At 39.7% G+C, this 19156-nt stretch overlaps 1 protein-coding gene across 5 annotated transcripts in view; it reads left to right on the plus strand.

Annotated features, from left to right (window-relative positions):
• The first annotated feature begins 758 nt into the window (after positions 1 to 758).
• LOC140945789 (uncharacterized) overlaps positions 759 to 19156 on the plus strand; it is a 30537-nt gene continuing 12139 nt past the window's right edge. Inside the window, exons 1-4 of one of the 5 annotated variants that reach the window (XR_012166752.1) lie at positions 759 to 1127; positions 7778 to 7900; positions 13730 to 14622; positions 17789 to 18343. Coding sequence is in view for 4 of the 5 variants with exons in the window: in XM_073394835.1 (XP_073250936.1) it covers positions 1025 to 1127; positions 7778 to 7900; positions 13730 to 14622; positions 17789 to 18343 (1674 nt within the window). In the remaining variant the exon portion in view is untranslated. Of the gene's footprint in view, positions 1128 to 7777; positions 7901 to 11151; positions 11322 to 12632; positions 12650 to 13622; positions 13640 to 13729; positions 14623 to 17788; positions 18344 to 19156 lie in introns of those variants that run through there. The other 4 variants (XM_073394835.1, XM_073394836.1, XM_073394837.1 and 1 more) reach the window with 4 other exon arrangements.

Below are 19156 nucleotides of genomic sequence, written 5' to 3' on the forward strand. Positions count from 1 at the left end.
TTTGTGGACTTTTCTGTAGAGCTAAAGGCGATCATTCTGCTGGGTATAACTTTAAAGTGCGTGTGGAAGTTTTTATTTTTTCCGTGGTTCAGTACCTGTTGAGATTGTTTTATGTTGTACAACGAAAATTTATTTACGTTTTGGCCAGCCTCTTCAATTTTGGCAAAAACATTTATAACTAAATTTGGCATAAGCACCTGCGCCCCTTATAAACGCCACTTATACCATACGATGTCTGAATTCTTGGAGGTAAAAATATGCTCACACATATATTTTTCGCGCCTCCTTTTATAATCGTGGTTATGAAGCCATTGACCTCTGTTCGTCGACTTGTAAGTTGAGAAATTTCACCTTCGCTGATTTCAGAAGAGTGGCGGAATGAGTCTGGAATCAGCTCATAACAAAATGTTTAAAATTCCTGCCTGCCTTGCCAGTTGCCCTTGACATGACATTGGACGCGTAATACAACGTTTGCAATTAAAGTAACTCCATTTACGAGGTCTTAGATGAAAGACTATAAAAGACAAAATAATGCTTTAAACTAGTATACAAGGACGGGCGGGGGTCACTATAGGGCGGATCCTATATCATGAAATTATTTCCTTACAATAAAGTATTTCATGTTCTCAAACAACTTCTGGGATCTAAGAATTTAAAACAATGAATCTTATGCGGTTTAGCACAGAGAATACGCTAGCTATATTGTTTCAGATGGTTTGAGAGCTAGAGAGAGTTTAGTAAACGTCACACAAAATTTTCGCTGAGATGTTGATTAAACGGATATCAGGTCAATTGGCATCGAGTTTCGCTTTAGTACGCATCCTCAGACAATATGCGAAAAGGTCAACAGCAGAAAGGATGTTGTAGCCTTTGTCTAGTCAGCGGTGAAGACGTCCTGGTGTTTCATATGAGTTAAAAACTGTGGGGTTACTGTGGATCTTTGTCAACGAGAACGCAATTCATCTAATATCTAGCAGAAGAGAGAATACCGATTGCTCACGTCCTCCGAGACGAGCGGTTGTAGATGAGCGTACCTGACGCAGTTCCGCCTTCGAGCGGCGTTCATCAGCATGGCTTAAAGCAAGGGAGTCTGCTGCTAAGCATCTATGGCTACGCTCCTTATCCTGGTAAGATGCTTAATAATAACGAAGGGGTCCATAATGGCCTTATTTTGCTGGCTGCGGAGTGTTTATCTTTAGCGTGCTTCTTGAAGACAATAGGCCACGAGGTTTTGAAAACGTGTACATTATTGTGAGTGATCCGATTTTTCCCACCAAGATGAAAATAGTTGAATTGTATGTTTAACCGTCTTTGTCTACGGTAAATGCACTTTGTTTATTTAACATTGTAAGTTTGCGTTGCCTGTGTGAAAATTCGACTTGTTTACATCTCGGCCGTTCCATTACAAACCGTTTACATATTTTCTTGAAATTTTATAAAAGATGATTATTATCACTCAGGCCGTGCTGAATAGTCAATACAACTTTCGCTTAAAAATGGATCGATCATGTCTCTATTAGAACCCGTGCTAAACTTTACTTAATGTACAGTTTTGCAATAGTCATTGAAGCACATTTCACCACTCTACGGTAGATTCTGTGAAGACAGTAAAATGTTGCGTCCACGTGAGTTTAAACATGATGAAAAACCGTATTACATAAACAACGACTGGCGAGTTCAATATTACATCTACAGTATCTCGCGTGTTAATTACACACCTAGACAAGAATAAATTTGTATTGTCTTTCGATAAAAGGATCTTATAAAAAGTAGCTAGTCACGGGTATGATTTTCCTTTTGCTGGTATTTTCAGTCTCGTGGTTTTCTTTCTTTTTCTCTCTTATTTTTTTGTAAATATTCAACGGATTTCTGTTTTCGTGACTTGCAAAGCACAACAGACTGTTAATCTGTCACCTCGTATGGTTACATCGTGTCAAGCAGGACGTCTTTTGCTAGGCGATCGCGCGAGCTACTTCAATCGGAGGTGATGAGCGACTATTCAACTTGTTTTGAGAGCCCTCAGGACTCACAGCGCTGTCAAAGAGGTTCTTTCATCCTGCCTTTAGCTATTTCATGATTGGATTCTTGCAAATGCTTGGAGATTATTTTCTACTGATAAGAAAAGGTCACTCGCACCTCGTTAGCCCTTTCTCTCCGCTCAGTCGAGTTGCAATTTTTTAGCATTTTCAAGCTTCTTTTTTTTTTCATTCCTTAAATGATTGATAACCCTTTCTAAAAATAACATAGCCTGAAGCTATTTGATAGAATTAGTTTTTTGGAAAAGAAAATTTTAAGGGAAGATGGTTTGCGTTGTGTTTTGCCGCCTCAATTTGTGGACAACAAATACTGCCAACTACACAACCGGAAATCGATAGTGAAGAGTGAATACCTTTTATTGTCCAATAATCTTTCAAGCTGTCCTTTGAGATTCCTTACAAAGGGAAATGATTTAACGGTGGTTATGCTTTTCATAAATAGCTGGTAAAAGAGTGCTAAATTGTCTCTTTTGTCAGGATATCGGAATCAATCCGCGAAAGGAAAGAACTATTTTTCGCAAGTTTCAGTTGTTGATGGTAGTATCAGGGATTTCTCGCGCTGTCGGTGTAATAAACAGTACCACGGGAGAGTTTTGCTTGACAGCGCCCATTCAAATGGTCAGAATGGTGGTATCCGTAGAATTTAGATTGGTCTAAGACTGCACAATCGTCAAGCAGCTGCTTTGAAAGCTGATTTGAATACCGGCTCTTCAGACTTTTGAACCCACTGGCATAAATGTAGACCTTCTTAGTAATAGTACAGTTCAGCCAGTGTTCAATAACTACTACTGTGAAAGATAAAGATATTTAGGGAGGGCATCATCTCAGGCTAAAATAACACCACGGGAAAGATCCATTTAATAGGTTTGGGGAGGATTTATCGAGTGACTCGTGTGAGAAACGCAAGACACTGATCGCAATCAAATTGGACCTATATTTTGATATGAAATTTTGTAACATGCCCGTTATCACGGTGTAGGTAAAACGTTGCTTAATGCGTCTTAATAAGAGCTCTTATCTCGCCCGCTTGGAATGTCCGTTATGATTTTACACGTCAAAATATTTGTTCGTGCTCAAGTGCATACTTAACTTATGTTGGAGGTTGCAGTACTGAGAGGGAAAAAATGGCGCTCAGCTGGCGACACAGAGAGAAAGAAACAGACCACTAATATTTCAGTTTGATAGTCCTAGTTAGAGCGTATCGCAACAGAACATTAGATAGAGATAGTTTATCGAAATAACATACAGCCTTTGGGCTGAATTACGTAACTCTTTACTTTACTTCCCGTGGTTTGTCTTTGCGTAAAGAAACTTGAGAAGTACTGAAAAAGAATTCCAAAGTTTGGAATTCTTTTCCAGTACATCTCAAGTTTGTTTCTTTACGCAACGACTCGAGGATTATCCTATTGAAAACCACGAGAAGTAAAACGAGTTGCCTGTCAAGATTTTTTAAAATTATTTTCACTGGAGGCAGAGAAAGTTGAATAATTACAGTGAGGTCTTGAAATTTTGTTAAATGACGAAAAACTCGACGCGAGAGTTAGGAGTGGGATTTTTTTAAGGGGCAAACGGAAAATACCTTGAAGTCATAAATGTTCACATTATTCCTGTGTAACCATTGATTTAAGGCGTGGCAACGTTACAGGCTACAGGTACAAGTTACTAAATTTGGTACTGTTCGACACTCAATTGACAATTCAGACATGCGCACTACAATTCGCGAGTTCTTTTTTGTCAAATCAATATTATTATTTTATCCAGGGGCATCCAATTTAGCAGAGCTAGTTTAAATGGAGCCCTGGCACTACAAAATTAATTAAGTTACAAAGGCAACATGTAACGCAGGCGTTACTGGTTAAAATGGCGCTTTAGCTTGATTCTAGATTTGCTGTGCGTCTCTACTTGTCTAATGATTCTCGGTATGGTGTTGTAGGTCCGAGCACCGTTTATTCTGAAGCTACCTTGGCTCGTGAGTTCGCGAGCTTACAGCCGCAATGTTTAAGCCAGTGGTTTTCGTCGTGGGGACCCGATGTCTATCGCGTTCAGTGAATATCGCGTTCAGTGAACTTTAGGGATGAATCTCTTTGGTTTTTACCCTACATAGTCCTCGTTTTTGTCGCTTGATAAGAAGCTTTTCTCATCATCTCTGTCTCTTTCCACCCTGGTGGTCAAAACTGTTGCTGGCGACCTACAGCTGGAAAGCTAACTTTAGTGTTTTTAATATCAAAGAGTACTGTCTTGAAAATAGTAATCATCTAAACGAGAGTAAAATACCGTTTAATCATTAAAAAACCACAGAGGCGGTTTCATTCCTTCTTGATTTTCAGTTATCTTCCAGATAACAAGATGCATTAGATTACAGCAGCGCAAGCGACTTTTAGTCCGCGAAAGTTAATCCTAACATAACATAGGCGTTGTTGTACCGGAAGGCGAAGTAAGTTAAGTATTAGACATGTTTTGTCTAATTTACGTTGTCCTCTATCAGTAAAATGCCATTGCTGATAAGAGAAACAAGGTTTGCCTGGGAGTGGCGCGCTGCATTAAGTCTAAGGAACTCGAGCCGTGAAATTGCAGAGAATGTTTGGTTTCTCTCTTTAGTCAGTTGTGTCCAAAGAGGAGCCCTAGTATCGTCAGCATAACCTACCAAAGCCGGAATTCCGAACGGATTATATTCTTTGTCTGGAGATGACTTAATTCTTATTCAATCTCTCTTCGTGTGCAGCTTATTCTTCACCTCGGTCTTAAGGAGTTCTGGGGAACAAATTGAACTTCTAAAATCGTATTAAAATATTACTTCGAAAAATTTTTAGCAGAGTTGAATTGATGACCGCGATAGTGAAGTTAATAAACTATCACTGATTTGTCTTCCTCAGTATTAGGTGTTATCTTTTACCGCACATTTGTTGTTTGACCAGGTGAAAAATAACTGTAATAAAAATAAGCTACTGAGCTAGGGACAAACTATTTCTCTAACTTACTTGTGTGCTTTTTTGTTGTTTAAAATGTAAAGCCGTATTAAGCGTGCACTATACAGATCATTTTTGTTTGGCGTTCAATTTTTGTCATCTCTTAGACTTCTGACACTTTTTGCTCGATTTCACCCAATGACTCTTCGTTTAGTTCTGCCCTGCCTCACTGGCCGCAATGATTAAAGCTTATCGCCCATAATCAAGCGAGCAGATTTATCTGGGACTTAATCGCTACACTGGTGAGGAATTGGAAAGATAATCGTAATAAGCGAAAAAAAAAAGAACACAACGAAAACTGTAAAAACCCCTTTGTTCTGCATGAACACAAGTTTTAACCGAAACTTCCTAAAGAGTTGATTTCATTTTATGCATACGGCTCAGGTAGGATTTGTTGTTTTTCTGTCCAATGGTCGCCATTTTGTGTGGGAAATTGCCGTTGAGGATGGATATCTGTAAAAATTCTTCTTAAGTGATTAGCATTATCGCAAACCCCCGCATTCTGTTTGTTGGACTTATTAGCTTTTTTATCAACCCGGGTAGCAATTACATATAAACCAAACACTTAACAATTCACCTAAAAATACCTGTTAAAACTATGAGAATGTGCTCTTTGCATTAAGAAGCAGACTCACACTTTATATCTATCCGGCTTAATCAATAGTTAATGAGAAGCAATGGAAATCTCAAATTCCCCTTCTAAGTTTTAAAAGGCGAAGTGCGGCCGCGACCATTTCCCTACTCAGGTTCTCCTGTTCGGTTCGCCTCTTGCTTCACACTCTCCCCGCGGTTTGCCCATTTTTCACCAGTAATGAGCCTGAGTCTCGTGGAACCATTAGTGACGTAACCAATTATCTGATCGTGACTACCCCTAGACGCTATTTCCGTCCCAGCAAGCCCAGTTCTGTTGTGTAGGCCTTGCACCTCAGTGTGGAGCTTAATCTAAGAAACTCCAGGGATATTACTACTTAACACCATTCCGGATAGCTTTTGCGCCGGCACGAAGACCATATCGGACAAAGCTTCTGTTAACATCTAGGAACGGCTACTTTGGAGCGGTTTTTGTAACGGAACGAAGCTGCCCAGCGCCGATCTTCACATATCCTGGTTTTCGGTGCCACTTTTTGGTGCACCCGGGGTACTCCTGAGAATTCTTGGTGGGAGTGTCAGGGTGCAGAGAAAGTCAGTTTTACAGCCTGCCATTCGGGCAAGCTGTAGCTAGCATGTACTAGCCCAAAAGTCACTTCAACCAGCCTCAAAACTCTTTTTGATTAACAGGATTGATTTCAATCCTTCTGTAATTTGAATTTCCCCAAAAAACAGCACTTGCCCGTCAGGCAAGTTAAGAACGGTAGCAAGATCCACTAGCTCCAGGCTATCGAACACGACTTTTTTCGCACGCTGGGGTGTGCCGCCTGGTTCTCCAATTCCTGACCCAATTTCAGAGCAAAACAATGTCATTTTACACACCCGTTTCCAGACCTGGCCTCTAAAATCCATACCCGTTTTCAGACTTTGCGTTTAAGAAATTACGTCATCACGTTTACGTCAAACGGCAAACGCGAATTTGTACCACGTGACCAAGTTTTCCCTAAACTTGTCGTTTACTGTTCATTATTTCTACACATAAATTGGTAGTTTCACGCAATTTTTTATCTTAAAGAATTGTTTTGAGCTGTTTTTATCTGCTCATTTCCTACCTTTTGAGAAACTATCAACTTTAATCTGACTTTTGCCGTATGCGCGAAGCTTAAGCTCTCCATTATTGCTTAGATTAGGACGCCAATAAAAAGATTTCTTAATTTCCTTCTCGAACTGTCCCACTATTGCTCTTGTTCTCGAATTTGCATATTACTCTTTCTGTCCTCTTCATTTGGAATTAAAATGGCAGACAGACCAATATGGGCAAAGTCTATACCCATTTTCAGGCCAAAACGGCGAAAAAAAACCACACCCTTTGGGGCGGCACATGCCTATATGGCTTATTTCAGGAAGTACCCCCCCCCCCCCACCGGGTGGCCTACTTGAAGCCGTGCCCTCCCCCCGACAGAGAAAAAAAGGGGGAAGGGTCTGGCTACAAGTAGGCTACCCCCCGGGTTGGCTCAGTGTAAACAGGTATTCGTATACTATACCTTAGTTATCTGGCATAGTGTAGACATGCCTTTGCCGACTCATAAAACTCACGGCTGCTTAGTAGACCTCTTTACCGATATGGCGGCCATATTGAATCAATTGGATTTAAGGAGTATTATTGGATGCCCAGGGGGCATGAGCACGATCCGATACACTCGCTCAGTATTTACGCGCGCTTTTCGGGCCAATTTTTCTTTCAGTTTTCCTAGAAAAAGATTGTAATGGGAAAAAAGATCGTTGTGCCGTGTTTCGATGTAATAATGATCGCCTTTTTCCTGAGAAATATACTCTGAAGTTCCCTTTTTGCCCAAAGAGCGTGCGTAAATTCTGAGCGAATGCCCCCTGGGCGTCCCATAATACTCCTTAAATCTAATAAATTTAATATGGCCGCCGTATCGGTAAAAAGGTCTATGGTGGTCAGTTTCTCGGTATCTACTTTAAAAAAGAAACGATTTTCGTGACGGTAAGAGTCCCCATGATACAGAGTGACCGTGTTAATCTCGAAAATCATTTCTGTTTCGTAATTGTTGTAGCTTGATCTATATTCATTTGAAGGCAAGAAATAAGTTGTATAATTATTTCTGCAATAGTACGTGTTCTCCTTCGTCGAAGACATTAAAAGTTACTTTTGTTTTTCTGCAGGCTCAAACTCGACATCGAAGTTGGAAGAACAAATTATTGAAAGGTCTAACAGCCTTGGAAATATCGAGGAGATTAGGGAAGAAACATGCCAGCCTTTGCCTGTAGTCGGCAAAACTGATCAAGGTAAGAAATTGCAGTATAACGACTTTTTTTATTCATTTTACTACATTATTCATTTACGAAATAAAGATGCAAGAATACAGTCGCTTCATCCTGCATGACCCAGGCTGGAGACCAACCGCTGGTTCCCAACTTTTATGGAAAACTGTATTCTTTTTTTCACATATGAGGGAATTAAAGCACTCTCAAGAGTTAAAGTATGGGCGACCTCTTCCACCATTTGCGTCTCTGACTACTTTAGGAAAAGTGTTGTAGCATTTTGAACTTAAACTGAACAACGATTAATGTCGCGTTGCTGCATAATATCTGTCAGCAGGCATAATATCCTGCATAATATATGACAGCCGACAGCATAGTGTATCTGATATCTGACAGCATAATGTCTGAGGGCTGGCAAAGGCCTGAGATTCACCTGCCAGTAATGCTCCAAATACCCACATCCCTCATAAAGGAAAAGAAAAATCTAGTACATCTAGGAGCTGAGTCATGAATTGAGCAGCAATACAAATAGCTCAACAAATATGCGTTAATTTGAAACCTATGAAATATTGAACCATTTTTTACAAGGGGTTAACATTTGCATCCGTATTTAGGAGATTTTTTACGGACAGTCCTTACGGGCGTTATGCCACTATTGTCGATTATCCGTGGCATCACCTATGGGATATTTCAGAAGGAATTTAGGGATAAACGCTTCACTTCCTTTTGAAAGACTCTTAGAGTGATTCTTAAGCTGTCCTTGAAAATAATAGAAAAGTAAACACCAGTTTCTGTAGTAAATAAGCGTGCAATTATGATATATTAAAGATCACTCTTGCATTTCATCGATAGAAAAAACTAAATTAACACAAAAAAATATAATTTTAAAAACGAAACCCAAAACTATACTTTGCCCGCTTTCATCTAATGCCCTTAGACAATCCAGAGCTATATATATAATATGATAACTGAACTGTCAGTAATGGGTGAAATTTTAGTTGTCGAAATGAAAGTGCTTATTATAAGTCTCTACCTTTCATATGAATGATACTAACCATTACGCAGAATTCAAACTCGAGAGGGGTACGTACGTGTCACCACAGCATTATAGACATACAGTACTCCTGCTCAGTATAAAATAGCTAAACTTACACGTCCATAGTGAGCCACTATAGACTTCGTGGTCAATTCCATCATCGCGATATTACATAACAGTCGAGTCGTGTTCATATTTTCGCAACAACTCGTTTATATGGCTAAAGAACCTATAATTCATTTTTCCCTGATTCTCACAGTGCTATCTTCCTATCAAACGCAAAGGCAAGTGGCCCCAACGTGTTTTCACCTGACAGAAGTTTTGATCAATGGAATTCCATGCAAGTTAGCACAGGCACACCAAGCACGTGAACGTCCTGTTCTTGAAGCGTTTAAAAAAAGGCAACTGATGATATCTACGATGTAGATATGCTAATTCTTATCGTATTAGCGTACTGTAAGCTGTAAATTAAAATGCTTAGGTGAAAAATTCTCGGAAACGGTAACCTGTTTGACTAGCCAGTTAAGGCAGTGAGTAGTCATAAAGATCATGAAAATATTTTCTCGTTAAAAATGGTCGGCATGATGTATTTGTGTTGCATGTATTGTGTTAGTAGCTCACCAAGGATTAGGTAACCGCAGCACTAACTTCAACGCGTACGATTACAAAGCTGTTCTTATTTTGGCATCGGTACTGGTTTTGCTAATCACAAGCGGATAAATAGAATCCGATCTGTCTTTCGGTTTTTTGACCGGCTTTTTTTAGTGTCTTAATACTCTGGTACGTGCTTCACGTTCGTATCCCATCTAAACTGATTAGCTAAAACCCAATTCGAGTAGCCGTTGAAGGGGAATCCATTTTTAGTGACCAGTGCAAACATACCTCAACCCGGTGGGGGGGGGGGGGGGGGTACTGCCATATATGGGCTGTATAGGGTAGTATAGGGTAGCAAAATTCAGCTGAACTAGCTCTGGTGTAGGCTAAGGGTTCTAGGGTCCCAGCAGCACATCCCAACCCAACGTTCCTAAAGTACCCCCCCCCGGACTTTTAATCTGGTGGGCTAATCTGGTCAGATAAATATCGGCGAAAATGCTTGTTTGTCAATTTGTAATGAATTGTTTTACACCTTGTTTATTTACTGCGAGGATTTGCCCGTGTGCCTTGCCGGTGATCTACTACGTTTCATGTCATAAATTCCATCTTGATTTTTGGGCCAGGAGGCCAGAGAACAGAACTGTTATTAGGAGACAAGTAAACAGCGAACAAACGTCGGGAAGAGAAACATTTTCTACAAGATATCCCTGCTTCCTGCCACAATTTTTTCAAGTTTTTATGTTTCTTCTTGATCAAAAAATGCCTGAGGGCTAATCTGTGGAGGGTGCAGGTAACACGCGTATTTGTTTTCGGATTGCAACTCAAAATCACGTACCACCCGCTCGGCGTCGCTGCGCCGCTTCATCGCCTGGTCAATCAAGGTAGAGATACCGGTGGGTGATATAAGTTTGCAAGCAAATTTGTATATAGAAAAAATCATTTACAGCGGTTAATTCTTGAAAGTACTCTGAAAGAAGAATTTGAATTTGTAGAATGTTAGAAAAGGTTAAAACAAGTAGCTTAGTCTAAACTGAAAAACATAAGACTGTAAAATTTAATAGAGTTACTGTTAGGATAAAAACTGAATCGCCATGGCTAACAATTCTTGTTGTTCTGCTTAACACCGGCAAAATGCTTAGTATCATTTGGAGCAAATTGTCGGTGGGGCATTCAAGATTCAGTTGGTGGCACACTTGTTCAGTTGCTAACTGAGTTGATCACACGTGCAGCTGATGTTTACAAATGTCCATTTGAACATAATAGTTTACCGCTCAAAAAAATGAAGGTCCTTGAAGGTTATTACAATTTCTAGTAAAATGTGTTATAATAAAAACTGAGCAACAAAAAAGAAAAGGATTTTTTCAGGCTATTGAAAGTAAGGAAACAATTTCAGCCGCTTTGTGTTCATGTATGGGTTAGTTCAAATCAATTAATAAGAAATCGAAAGAAACCAAAACCAGCAATGTGAAGGTCTATGGTTTCTAACAATGAAGGCCACTCAAAACGACAGTCAATACATTTCCAAATGTACTTAAGGTCGACTTCATTAGCATATGACATTGTACTTCATAAATATTCATTACGATATTTACTGTGGAACAAATCTGCATCTTCATTGTTCGCCGGTATAAAAGAAATAATATTCTCTTGCACTTCGTTGACAAGTGGATAGTGGATGCTGAAGAGGGCTTTTTATAGAAGACAACTTTTTTGGCGAAAGCATAGAGGGTGTCAGTGGGAGAATCCAGCGAAATCCAGCGAGCAATCGGTGTGATGGGAATCATTCTCTCGTAATCGTTTAAGTGAAGTATTCTGGTGAGTTCAAATATCATGATCACATGTACTTGGGCAAGGAATGCGGCTGAAGCTATTTTGTTTAACTGATTTGTCGACCAGCGATGTGCTTTTAACTGTTATTGGCATTCTTATCTTGCCAATACAGTACGTCACTGCTGCTACTTTTAGGTGTCCGCATTTCGTAACGAGCTTACCTCTCGCGATCGGGCCAGAATTAATTTAAATGTATTGATTACCCACACATGAAAGTTTCCGATGCTTCTCTCCGGTAAAAACATGGTTAAAATTGTATTCTTTTGCCGATTATATTGGACAGACGGGCGGCCATTGTCAAATCATTTTATCTTTGTTCATGGTTTCTCTATTTCATGTAACATGTGTTATGAAGAGACACTGGTCTAGCAGTCATCTGGCGTGTGTGGTAAACCTAATGTTTTCGGTTTTGGTGTGATAAATTGAACCAGAAATGTTTAACTTAGCGAGGCTGGAATCTTTTAAGTCAGGTGTGTAAGTTCGCTGTTTTTGCTCCCATTATCAGTTTGATTTTTACCCGAACTAACCATTTCAAGGGTAACAACTGACACTATTTTTGGTATTTCTTGCGCTCTGTCATGATCTGTCGCGCTGAAGCAACAATTCGTTTATTTCTAGATCTGTTCGAGCTTTTGACATTAAAAAAAATTGTGCATAGTGTTGGAATAGTTGCTACTAACTATCGATTCATAACATAGGCACTGGTGTTATTGAAGGGAACCAGTGCAAACAGTAGTTTTGTTGACCTTACTTCCACCGGTCCCTTTCATTATCAGCATTCGTTATGCTAATGTTACCTTTCATTTTGATTAGGATGCGAAAGTTTCGGTTTCTACAAAAGGTAGCGTTGTTTCCTGAATATTGTCTAGTGAAATCAAAATTACAGAAAGCGGCGAAATTAACTTCGCTTTCTTTGTTAAGGAAACTACTTTTAACATCAACATGCACGCTTATCAAATTAGTATTTACATTTGCAACCCAGAATGTGTTCCTCTTGTTCTTAATTGATTCTCGGTTGGTTGTTATTCACAAGCAGGTAAAGCTTAGAAAATAAAAACGGAAGGCGCAGAATTCGTTGCAGCTGAGCCCTGTATGCTTGACCGAAGCCGTGTGAATATGCAAAGCACGCGTAGGCGAATTGGAAATTAACAGTCGCCCCCATACTCTAACGAAGAGGGGCATTTAGCTCGCTTGACAGCTATTTTGTGTCTGACTCGAAGGTCACTGGAGGATTAATGAATTATGTCCACTATTAATGGTTTTCGCGTTTTACTGTTTGACAGAGCTTAATATCAAGCCTTCTTAATACACTGGTAAGACGTTATAGATTATACGTATTGCTCAGGTGATGAATTGAAAACGGAGTTTACATCTCGGATATATCAATAGGTTAGATCCTTCAACACAGTGCTTGACCATGCTTCATGGAACGTAGTTATCAGACAAAAAAATAAGCCGTCTGTTTATTCGTGGCTCTCTTTGTCATTCTCACGTTTGTTGTGGCTTTTTTAAAGATGTGTTTGTTTGCGAGACGGGTGTGTTTTTCAGTGCACTTGAGCAAAAAAAAAAAAAAATGGAAAGAAACGCAAAAAAGACAGAGAGATCGAGTACCTTAGCATGTCGTTTACACATATACCAGAACTAATGATCGACAGACCTTTATTTGAAGTTTTTATTCCGAGAGCATAAAGAATGGAGACCTTATATGGAGTGCTGAAAACTGCAGAAGTGGCTTCGAGCTTGGACGGAATCCTGTGGTTTAATCGTTTTTATAAACCAGTTCAGCAATTATGTCAAATGACAGTATTTTTACCATTTCGTTTTCAGTACTTTTTAAAAGGAAAGTTTAGATTTTTCTGGAAAAAAAAAAAGAACTGAATCATTCAACTTGATAATGAAATAACCAAGCTTGCTAATAAATTCGGTGTCTGAGTTTGTATCTTCCGAAATTCAGATGATAGAGCTTCCGCACACTTTGCTTCAAGCTCTGCTTTTTACAATGGAATGGCTGCTCGTTTAAGTATTTCCAGAATAAAAATTTGGACAATTTGACAGATTGATTAAATTAATATGTTTTTTTTATACACAAGGCGCAATTTATTTCATATATTTTCGATTTATTTATAGTCATCACCATGGTGTCAGAAATCTAACTACATTTTATTTCCTTCAGCTTTAGCTCTAGTTCATTTCCTATCATATTTTCAATATCACAACAACAATTACAGCTCCAAGAATTACGCACTCGGATAGGTGGTTTTCCGCTTGAAAACGTGAATATCGGTGATGTCATATTGTCACCGGTGTGTGTTTTGTTAGGACCAAAGGGTCACTTGGTCAAGTGTGGATTCTTGCATAGCTGCATTTTGAAACGTGTTTTCTTTTTCTTCTAGGTGGCGTTAAGCGTAACAGTTGCATCGAGATAAGGAATTACGACATGCCGAAGAGAACGTCAAGCGATCGTGAGAGGAAAACGTCGTCGCGTTTGTTTCGTTCGATGTCACTGAGCGGACGCAATAAACAGACGCAAAAAGAACCGAGTACGACGGGCGATGGAGACGAGCAGAGGAATTCAACAATTTCCATGTCAGATACTGAAAAGGTTACGGTGTTAATGGATCACAATGCACAGCTTTTGGACGAGAAAAATAAAGCTGAAGACGAGTGCACTAAAATAAATAAGGACCTACAAGATGCGAACGATAAGCTTCAAGATGCCGAACGCGAAATTGAAAATTTGAAAGAGTTGTTGGGCTCCCGCATAAAGCAGGAATTCGATAAGTGCGAAAGAGAAACCAATGGGACCAAAAGAACTAGAATTTCTGTCAGCGACTTCGAGTTAGAATCAGAAGAGTCAAAAAACAGCATTAGTGACGTGGTGTTTCCTTCCAAAGTCGAACACCTTGAAACGACCATCGAAGCAAATGCTGTTCCGCTTCAAAAAGCTACTGCTACTACTCCATGTAAGGATTGCGAAAGATTAAATAAATCGAGAATAAAGGCTGTCGTGGAAGCCATTGCTCTCAGGAAATACGTCAAGAATTTGAACGAAGTGCTCTCTGGTGGCGACCAGGGTAAAAACAATTTTTTGAATGATGTACAAAAGAATCTTATCTCCGCCCAAACTGATAAAGAAATCGCTTTGGAAGAACTAGCGACTGTGATTGATCAGAGAGATCGCGCGTGTAGAGAAAAGGACCACGCGCTTGAGGAGTGGGGAAAAGCTACAAGTAAATGGGAAAATACTTTGGACCAGTTGGATTCTCTTGTAAAAGAGCTTAACAAGGTGAGTATCACTAACAAATGCGCTTGTGAACGAACAGGCTCTCGAACGCATGGCACGTGGAAGGCGAACAGCATGCGTTACACGCAGAACTTGTCACGCATAACCACTTTCATATTTTAAAAGATGCTATCAGTGAGGTATGAAGCGAGTAGATATATTATCTAGCAATATTCCTCCAGGTCTTGCTGATGGAGCTGCTAACTCCGGAATATGGCAAAAACTCCTCTTTTTAAGCGGTCGTACGTGTAAAAATGTCACGTGTTAGTTCCCTTTAACCTCTTTATTTCATTCGTTTCCTGAAAAAGGTCATTCCACCCTTCATCCCACCCCTCTTTTTCAATCGTTTTGTTACTGATGAAAGTGATTAGCAACTGAATTCAACTAATTTAATGCAGCTTTGGACACTGAAGTGTAGTCCTTCGTCTGGACGACTTGTGTTAAGTCTAACTAAAGTGGAAAAACTGACTTGTGTGATGTCCAGTTAATCAAGCTTAACAGTGAAGACTCCCCGCCAAGATATGTAGTTCTGCGGCTCTCTCTCTCACTATTTTTACAAAGCGCGCTAGGGAATTACACTGTCTTCTGTGTATTGGGTTGGCGGCAGGTGGGTAAGATATGCACATATTAGGAAGAATACTTTGTCCGCTTCAAAATAGTCTCAAGACTTTGCACGGCATAATATATCCCAAAAATATGTATTTCATTCTAATATAGAAATTAGACTTGTTCATGCAACTTCGAATACAAAAACATTTAGTTTTTTGAAATAACTACAGTAGCGCTAATCTTAAACTGTGTATTCTTTGGGTGACCATTCAAATGAAACCGTGAACACTAGTTTCACACGGTACCATTTGATTTTGTTATTTTGAAAAACAATATTTGTACGAATTTTCTTTGAAAATTTTTAATAGTGAACATTCTTCACGTCCTTCTCACGGCAAAATCATACAATGATAACGTGTTATTTCTTATGTGATTTAACTCAACGCTTTTCCTTAAAAATAATCGTATTCAGACCTGTTTAGCCTTCTTTAAACCAAACCGTTTGACGCTGGTCTCCTGTTATACTCTGATATCTGTTAATTAACGGTGACACTAAGACAGACTAGATAACTCTAATATTAGTCTCCCTTCATGGTGCCGCTCGGCCAATTATCCACGGACTCCCAGGACACGTATAACAATAGCTTTCATTTGCTGTTTAATCTTTAGAGAAAGGAGAGACGTTAGAGTCTAGTTGGAGTCATTTTCCACAGGCTTGAAACCGCGGCAGGTGTAGCTCAGTCGTTAGAGCTCTGGACTGCATAGCGGGATGTCGCGTGTTCGGTCCCCGGGAACGGATTAATACTCAAGGTCTTAAAATAACTGAGAAATAAAGGTACTGCGGCCTTTGCCCTGTAAAACGGCTTGTCCTTCGCGCGGCTTGGACTGACTAAGTAGAAATAGCCGTCCACTCTCTAAAAGGGGAGGAAAAACAGTGTCCTCAATTTGTACTTTTGTGCTAAAGGTATTGACTTTAGAATAATCATACAGAAAAGTTGAAAAAAAAAAGAAAGGAAGGAAAAAGAAAACAAAAAGAACATCTTTTGGTTAAACTCGCTGAATATATTTAATATTTGTGACCGCCTTAAACCGTTCTCTCTTACCACACCCACTTTCGGAGGTCGGCCATTAATTGCAGAAAAATATTGGTAGCCTTTTTACAACAGGTGCAAATTATAGCTCTTAACTTCTTCTCTCCCAGAGGGAATGATGGACTGTAATGATGGAGTGTTGAAAGGTGGCACTAACCTTTGAGTCTGTGGATAAAATGCAATAGTGTGACCAGTCAAATGACACTTCTGTAGTGGTACTTTCACATGGTACTATTTATTTAGCACGTAGTTCTAACTTTTAAGTTTGTGGAAGAAATCCTATGGTGTGACCATTCATATGAAACCTCTTCAGTAGTACGTTCACATGGTGCTTTTTGTTTAGTATGTAGTTCTATCTTTTGAGTCTGGACAAAATGCTGTAGTAAGACCATTCAAATGAAACCTCTGTTGCAGTACTTTCACATAGTGCTATTCGTAATTCTAACTTTTGAGTCTGTACAAAAAATGCGTTAGTGTGTCGAATATTCAAAGGAAACCCCTGTCGCCGTACTTTCACATGGTTCTATTTGTTCTTTGGCACTGTAAAAAACAAAATTTGGATTTTTCATCTAATTTTGACTTGAACCATTTCTGGGAGTACGATTTTATCCCTCTGACTCCCGAGTGTATCTAAGCATCCTTTTAGGTTTTTTTTAGATACTTGTTGCTGTTTCTTAACGAACTGCTCTCTTTGTGCTTTTTCATGTATCGAACTCAAGCAGCATAGTATCACTGTTATTTTGAAGTTGATGTCGTGGTCGTCGACCGTGACTCAACTGAACTTGTTTTCTTTGTGATTCAAATGTATTCTTTATCAAAACATTTATCAGAACGTGAGTCAAAACATTTATCTTCGGTACAGTTGTTTGCTCTGAGTAATTACCTTCTTATGACCTGAGGGAAACCACAGCAATTTAAAACATGTTAATAATTCTGTTTTTATGAGAGTTATGCCTTGCCGTCGCTTGCTTTTTGAAAGCCATAAAGTTCGACTCTAGCATACTTTCTGGTAGAAGATATGATCCACTGGAATTATTTTAGCCCTTTCTCGAATAATTAATTTTAGCCCATTACTCTTCCAACCATATGGAAATCCGAAACGCTGAATCCAAAATGGCAGATTTTTTTCACTTTCACGTCACGTCACATGAAAAGCCTTGTTCTTAGCACAAACCCTAGTAATTGACAATAACAATATTGAAAGGAATAAGCTCCTTCACCCGACCAAAAAGAAATGGTCAGGTCGGAATACTGGATTACTGAATCCAAGATGGCAGCTTTTTCACGTTTCACGTCACGTCACGTGCGTAGCGTTATCATATGCGTTATATAACGTAACACAAACCCTAGTAAATGAAGTTACTTACTTGAAGTTGACACTAGCAATATTTAAAGGAGTTTGCCCCTTCAACCCACCAACAAGAAATGGTGAGGTCAGACCACTGGGTTACTTGATTAAACACTACATTAATTTTCGTGCTCGCCTTTGTAGCTTTTTTTATCCTAATTGTTTTATTGCCTTTCAACAGGTAAAATCAGAACGCGATGATTTAACGAGGAAACTGAAACGAAGAGAAGAAGCTATTGAAGCAAGACAAGAGTCGTCGTTATTAAGCGAACAAGTCGAAATAACGAGACACGAACGAAGTGAGTCAATGTTTGAGCAAAGTGCTCTTATGCGGGACAAATTGGAAAAAGAGGTCTCGGTAAGGAAAATAAGCGCTGAACTCACAAAGTCTCAACAAAGAAATATTGAAATGGACGCGAAGGTGACTTCCTTGGAAGAAAAATCAGAGACCTATAAAAGAGAACGAGATCACGCTAAAGAGCAATGGAGGCAGTCGGTCAAGGAAAGGAAAAGATTGCATCGTGAAATTGCTGCTATTGTGCAAGCCAGGGACGAAGCGATACAGAAGTGCTTTTCAACGGCAGAACAGTTAGAGAAGTTGAAGGAGGAGTACAATCACTTGCTAAACCGCTTAGCGAAAACTGGTTTGAGTGCGAATAATTCGAGCGAACTTTCAATTCCGTGCTCGCTAAAGGAGTGCAGGTTTTGTGCTGGAGATACACCGGAAGGCGTTGAGGTAAGACGTGTTGATGTACCACCTTTTCTTTGCTGTCAACTCGTAGGCTCGTTTCACGCCGTCTCATCTCCGGGGTCCGGTCTTTGACCCTCCTTGAATAGAGATTCTTTCAGAGCTGCGGAGAGGAAGGGGGCGGGGGGGGGGGGGGGGGGTGTTGGGATGAGGTCCAGGGGGAGACTCCTACAAGGGGAGACTCCTCCTATATAAGTGACGGAGATGCTCGTCGTCTTGCTTAGGGTGTAAATTGCAGGTTTTGGTCTCTTTAAGGGTGTTTGGGACGGAAAGTCGCTATAGTTGCCCATTCAGGTATCGCTTAGGGCTGTGCATGAAGAATGCCGTGATACTAATCATAACTTCTGAAAAACAACACGACATCCCTGACACGAGACAAAACACTCTTACTAGTTTTTATGTAAATGTCTGTTTTTGTATGACCTCCTTCAGGTGTAAGTTAAAGATTGAGCAACACCCACATTGGTCTCCCTTAGGGGTTTAAATTTAATTCTCCGAAGACCATCCCCGTCACTTTTTTATGGGAGTGTCAACCCCGCCCTCCACCCCTGGGGATGAGTGAGGGCTCATTTTCCCAAACAGCGGCTGGTAATCGAGCCCATCAGCCTGTAGGTGCATAAACCCGTCATAAAGTAAGAAAATTAATTTCGAACAATCGTATTTTATTTTATTGAATTCTGTAAAGGCCCTTAATACCACCGTGCAAAAGTAATACCAAAGAGGTAATTGAAGAGGATTCATTTGTAAGGTTGCGCCAAAGAATTTCATACATAGATTCAAAAGTTACACTTTTTATTTCAA

The sequence above is a fragment of the Porites lutea genome, chromosome 8 (assembly GCF_958299795.1).
Source record: "Porites lutea chromosome 8, jaPorLute2.1, whole genome shotgun sequence".
In the NCBI taxonomy this organism is placed as follows: Eukaryota; Metazoa; Cnidaria; class Anthozoa; order Scleractinia; family Poritidae; genus Porites; species Porites lutea.